Genomic DNA, 6,000 nt, shown 5'->3' with positions numbered 1-6,000 from the left:
CTGTACCTGGAGGTATCCAAGGAAGGGCTGGACGCGGCACTTGGTGCCGTGGTCTGGCTAACATGACGGTGTTCGGTCACAACTTGGACTCGATGATCTCAGAGGTCTTTTCCAGACTACCCGGCCCTGTCATTCCGTGCCTCCCCCCTCGGAGCCTCCCGGGGGCGGTGCTGCCGCGTCCCACCCCGCGGGCGGTGTCCATGGAAACCGAGCGCACGCCGAGCACCGCCCCCTTCGCTTCCCTCCGCCGCGCGGGGCCGGGGCCGCCATCATGATGCTGCTGGGCCGCGGGCTGGACGCCAGGTACGGGCCGGGGGCGCAGGGAGGGATCCCGCGGGGCTGGGGCAGAGGGCCTAGCCGGGAGCTGGCACCAGGTACCGGGGCGGGAGCGCTGGGGGCACGCGGGGCTGGGGCTGGGGGGCCGGCCGGGGGCTGGTACCGGGTACCGGGGCGGGAGCGCCGGGAGGGAGCCCACGGGGTTGGGGCAAGGGCAGGGGGGCCCGGCCGGGGGCTGGCACCGGGCACGGCGCGGGGCCGGGGCCGGGGCAGGGACAGGGCCAGGGGCAGGGGCGGGAGCGGCCCCCTTAGCGCATCTGCCCTGCCCGGGCCGTGGGGCCACCCCTGCTTTCTTCCGGTGAAGGCCGCAAAACTTTTCTGGGTTTAGTGTGGTATGTAGAGATGAAGTGAAGATGTGCCGATATTTATTTGGGCCTGTGGCGGATTATTTTGTGGCCAACTGTAAGCGGTCATAAATAATTAGGAGGGAATAAAAACTTTCAGGCTGCCATGTAAGGAAATTGTTTCATGTCTCCAAGTTAAATGCTAGTTGCATGGGAGCACCGTGAGATCTGAATTGTAAAGAGGGCGAGGACACGTGGTTAAGGCTTCCCCCTGGGAGGAGAGCTTGCTGACGTGGAGACCTTCCAAGAAAATAGCAAAGATGTACCTTTTACTGAAGATCTCATCAGATAGTGTTAATTTTGAAAACCTTAGTTTCCCACTCACTGGGTGAAACCTTCTCCATTCAAATGGTTTTGTGCTGCAGCATGTACTGGAGGACTGTATAGCTTAGTTGGATTTTTTTTTCCTTTTATGAAATCTCTTGAACAGTCTTGACTGCTTGCCATGAAGCAATACTAAAGAATTTTTGCCCATAGCAGGACTTTGGCCTTCAATACTTTTCCTGAAGCAAAGGTGTTTCTCACTTGAATAGACTACACTGTTGTTCAGTCTCAAAGTACTAAATTTCTTCCAATTTTTCTGTTCTTTACGTGTTCTGATATTAAGTCTATTTAAATATTGCTCAACAATACCGGGACAGCTCAAGGATATGAAGGAAGTTTTTGTTTCTGTCCCTCACCAAGTTAGTGCTACGACTGAATTCTCTTGCAGAGAATTCCAGCAGTTCACATGAAAAACCTCATGTTAGACCTTGGAGACTTGGTACGTCCCCGTATGTGGGAGATCCTGTTGGCTCAATTGTTGTGTAGCTGATTCAGTCAGTCAGCAACAACTGGCATGAATTCATATGACCATCAAATTATATAAGAATATGGAAACAAAATACAAAAGTGAAATACATGAGCTATTGGAATTACTTATCTAGATCATTAATAATGAAACACAGACATTTGGATCAAATAAATTAATTAGATTTATAGAATTTGGAAGAGAATAATTTATTAGTATGATAAATGACCTTTCAGTCTTTTTAGTATTCACCTCTGTACTTATGTCCATTTGCTTTTCTTGTTTAATTCTTTAATTCTCAGCAATATTTATCCTTTGTAGTGCTGACCAGGAGCAGATTGATACCTGTTTGTGATTTAAAGAATATTTAATACCTTTACAGATTTGCCCTCTACTGCCTAATTTCTCCAGCCACGGACTTGCCAGTTTAGATTGCAGACTCGTGCAGGAAGCAGTGGTCTTGGGGAAGTCTTGTTTGAGACTGCAGGTGTTACCACTATGTTAGTAATTAATACCAATAATAATAGTGAGCTTTTGCTTAAACACAAGAGGAAAACTTCCAAGCAGAGTTCTGTAATTTCAGTTTTCCTGTTGGATCTCTAAGTGTAAATCCTTATTTTTTTGTTGTTTGTTTGTTACTCATTCATAAATAAGAACATATTACATCAGACTATTACAACATTCTCTTTTTAAGAATAAATTTCTGTTTTGCACTGAGATGTTTAAATTGTGTATAAATTATGCATAGTGTAGTTATACAGTTTTTCTTCTGTATGTGTTGCAAACATTTGTGCCCTTCTTATTTTTCACTTACTTTTTTTTTGGTATCCAGGGACAATCAGACTAGACAAATTCAAGACGCTGTTTCAAATGTGGAAAAACATTTTGGCGAATTGTGCCAAATATTTGCTGGATATGTACGTAAAACTGCCAGACTACGAGACAAAGCAGATCTTCTAGTAAATGAAATATATGCATATGCAGCCACAGAGACACCAAACTTAAAAGTTGGACTGAAAAACTTTGCAGATGAATTTTCCAGACTTCAGGATTATCGCCAGGCAGAGGTACAAAATTAAAGCTGTACATGTTGTGTTTGCCATCTGAACTTTTCAGTTACTTATCTGCGGTTAAAAAGGGAAATACATACTCTGCAATCACAGGAGAAACATAAGAGAAAACACTGCTAAATATATTAGTGTCTGAGCAGGGTAGGCTGCCAAAGTATGCATTATTTACCCTAAAAACTAATTAAAAGTGCCAACAGTTAGTCCTGTTAAAGTCAGCAAAACTATCCCTATGAGCAGTCAAAGTATTTGAAACAGAGCGTTTTTTATTGGTCTTAGACTTTGGATTATGATTTATGGTTAATATTCTTTTTAGTTGTGTGACTTGAGTTGTCTGGCAGCAGCTGAAGTAAAAACGGTTATTTTCCTTTTGTGAGTATGGAAATGGTATGGAAGAGAACACTAACTGGAATCCTTCCCTGGGCACAGACAGCCCCACTGAGGTGCTGTCAGGGACCACTGTAGATTTCTTAAGTTTGTAGTTGGACACTAAAAGTGCAAACTGGATTTGGACCATGTGTGACTATACAGTCACATTTCTGCTAGAGGAGTGAGAGTGCAAAGACAGGTGTTTATGCTACTTACACATCCATGTGCAGGGCCAGTCAAAGTGTAACGTGTGATGCAGAGTTCCAAATACTGAGATTTAAGAAAAAATAAATCCATTCCCATGTACTCAAACTAGTTTTTGGAGTATGTATCTATGCTTTCAGTAGAGCATAAAAAATTCCCGTTTGTAGTTTTGAACAGCTCAGACCCACTATAATTCAAAAAAAGAGACTGAAGTAGTTGACATTCTTTCTGTTTTCAGACAGGACCTCTTTTGTTTTTAGAGAGCATTGCAGGTCATCTCTCCATATGAACTAAGTAGAAGAAAAAAACCTATTTAAAGTAGTTAATATGTGAAGATATGTGAAGTTGAGAGTTTGAAAAACAAGTTCTCCTTTGCACATGAAAGCCAAATAAATATTCTCAGCTTTGTTTCTTTTGGGCATCAGGTTACTTAACAGTTTTCCTATATATTGACAATGTGGGCAAGAGAAAAATTAGCTTGTAAGGGTTATCCTTTTCATGTCTTCAGCTGCAGTGCTAGATATGTACATAGTGAGAGTGTGAGGTACATCCACATGTGGCAGGTTATTTGGTATGTCTATACCATGTGCTTCGTTTGCAGCCTTACTGCCCTATTCCTTTCTATTTTATGGGCAGTTCAAGGGAAATAGTTTGACAGTGCAGTGATAGAGTATATAAAGGAGAAATGTTTGCTCAGTTGGCATAATTTTTAGCTGACTGGTGAGTACTGGTTGTGTACCTTTCTAGTAGAGATACGTCCTAATGTGGCCCAGCCTTGGCCCAGATGACTCACTGGTCTGTAAGTCACTGGCAGCTTGTGCTGGGGCCACTCAGACAGTGTTGTCAGGTTTAACAAGCAGGTCTTATCCTATTGCCTGTCTGACCATATGTAGCTGTTTTTTTAAGTAGGAGAACTGAAACCAAAATTCAGATGCATTCATCCTGATGTATTTCTAATTAATAAAAAAGGAATTCCACTAGAAATCAGCTTGATCTCCCGAAAATACAAATTGCTTATTGGCTAATGTACTTCACTATAGTTCTTACAGTATTTTTAAAACTATCCCACTATTTTTTCAGCATACATGGACTAATTCCTAATAAAATGAGTCACTGTTAAATGAATTGTTTCCTGTTTCTGCGCACCATAGACAGACATGATTTTAGTGACCTTGTGATTTCTTTTGTAGGTTGACAGGCTTGAAGCCAAGGTTGTTGAACCTCTGAAATGTTATGGGACCATAGTGAAACTTAAAAGGGTAGGTAACATCAATTTTCTCACAAGGTACATTTCAGTGTTCTGGCCACTCAGTTGAAAACTTCTGTTTAATGGGGAGAATGGTTCTGATTTTTCATATCACAATAATCAGTCTAACTTAATTATGTAGTAATACATCTAAATTGAAGCTATATATATGCTGAAGAAAAAGCTTTGATGTGAACACAAGGATGTTCAGGCTCTTTGAGCACAAGTAAATGCTAAATAAAGGCGTTGAGGATAGTGTGAAACTTCTTGGATAGTGTAAATTCAGAACATTTTTATTCATAAATAATGTAATGTATTATTGTTATTATTGTTTATAATTATCATTATGATGATGATTATGATTACCACTATTATTCAGATTTCCAAAAGGTGAATTACATGTAATGCTTTTGGCTCTTAGTCATCAACATGCTGTCTTTAACAGCCTTTCTAACTCAGAATTGCATTCTTCTGAAGTTTATGATGTAGAAGACACATTTGAGACTGATACACAGGTAGTGGCCTAAATCCCTCTCTGTCGGTTAAGTCATCATGATGACCTGAAGATACACAAAAAATATGAGGTCTCTTCATTCGCTGTATTTTAGAAACAGTGTTTACAGGGGTTTGAAATACTTCCTTAAAATATCTCTGAGTTTCTTTTCTCCCAGAGGGATAAGCTTGAGCAAGTAACTTTTAATAAGCAGATGCTAATTTATAGTATGAAAGTAGATCTTTGTAATATTTGTATATTACACAGAGAATACCTTAATCCTGTAAATGCAAATATGTAATTTATGTATTTATCTGTATCATATCCATGTACATCAAAATATTAAATTACTATTCTTTGATGGTATTTTACATACCAAAATCTTACAGTGTGTTAATAATGGTTAATCTTACTATGTTGTGGCATTGCATCTCAGACTAGCATTTTTCATATGTTTTTATTCTGTATCTTTTCCATATGGCGAAGAACCAAGTACAGTGTTTGGAACTTACTGCATAGTTACCTCACTTTGTGGCTGCAGAAATGATTGTGAATGAAATGCATTCTGCATTGAATGGGATTACAGGTGTTAGTCCTTAGCAGAGTGGTAGACTACAGAGCCTCAAATCTGGTGTCTGAATAGTCATTATGAAACACAGTTTGTGAGCTCTAGAACTGACTGAGTATTCCGTAGGACATAAATGCAGAGAGTGGAAGACAAGCTTCGTGTGTTTGTGCAGTGTGGTTGCTGAGGAGACAGAGCACCACAGCAGTGCCTGTGGCTTACAAAGCATGAAAGGGACTATCTTGAGGTGCCTTGCCACTGACAGCCAGTAATGCTGAGGACAGAAGCAACTGAATCCAAGTCATCTTTTGCAACTGTGAATGGCATTTCCTGTTGTCTTTGCCTTTTAAAATGCCAGAAAACATTGCATAATGTTATTTTAGCTACAATGAGGAGTACAAGAGCATTCTTAAACTGTAGGTAGGATTAATTATTTTATCAACATACCTTTGAACTAAGAGAAATAGAGTGCTAAATGGTTATTCTTTTCCCACTGCACGTTAAGCATAAACCGTGGTTAAAATTTCAACTGTCTGGTCTTCAGTTACTATCTCTAAACACTCAGATATCTTTAGTGAAAAAGGAA

The 6,000-nt window shown here is 40.6% G+C and overlaps 1 protein-coding gene across 4 annotated transcripts in view; it reads left to right on the top strand.

Moving 5' to 3' along the window:
- The first annotated feature begins 218 nt into the window (after nt 1-218).
- Nucleotides 219-6,000, top strand: part of CIBAR1 (CBY1 interacting BAR domain containing 1) — a 24,896-nt gene continuing 19,114 nt past the window's right edge. For 3 of the 4 annotated variants that reach the window (XM_071554185.1, XM_071554184.1, XM_071554183.1), the window contains exons 1-3: nt 219-303; nt 2,303-2,537; nt 4,301-4,369. In XM_071554185.1, coding sequence (XP_071410286.1) covers nt 272-303; nt 2,303-2,537; nt 4,301-4,369 — 336 coding nt within the window. In that variant the 5' untranslated portion in view covers nt 219-271. Of the gene's footprint in view, nt 304-1,877; nt 1,971-2,302; nt 2,538-4,300; nt 4,370-6,000 lie in introns of those variants that run through there. The other variant, XM_071554186.1, reaches the window with a different exon arrangement.

Source organism: Pithys albifrons, chromosome 4 (genome assembly GCF_047495875.1).
Source record: "Pithys albifrons albifrons isolate INPA30051 chromosome 4, PitAlb_v1, whole genome shotgun sequence".
Classification (NCBI taxonomy): Eukaryota; Metazoa; Chordata; class Aves; order Passeriformes; family Thamnophilidae; genus Pithys; species Pithys albifrons.
This window is presented reverse-complemented; position numbering and strand designations above follow the sequence as displayed.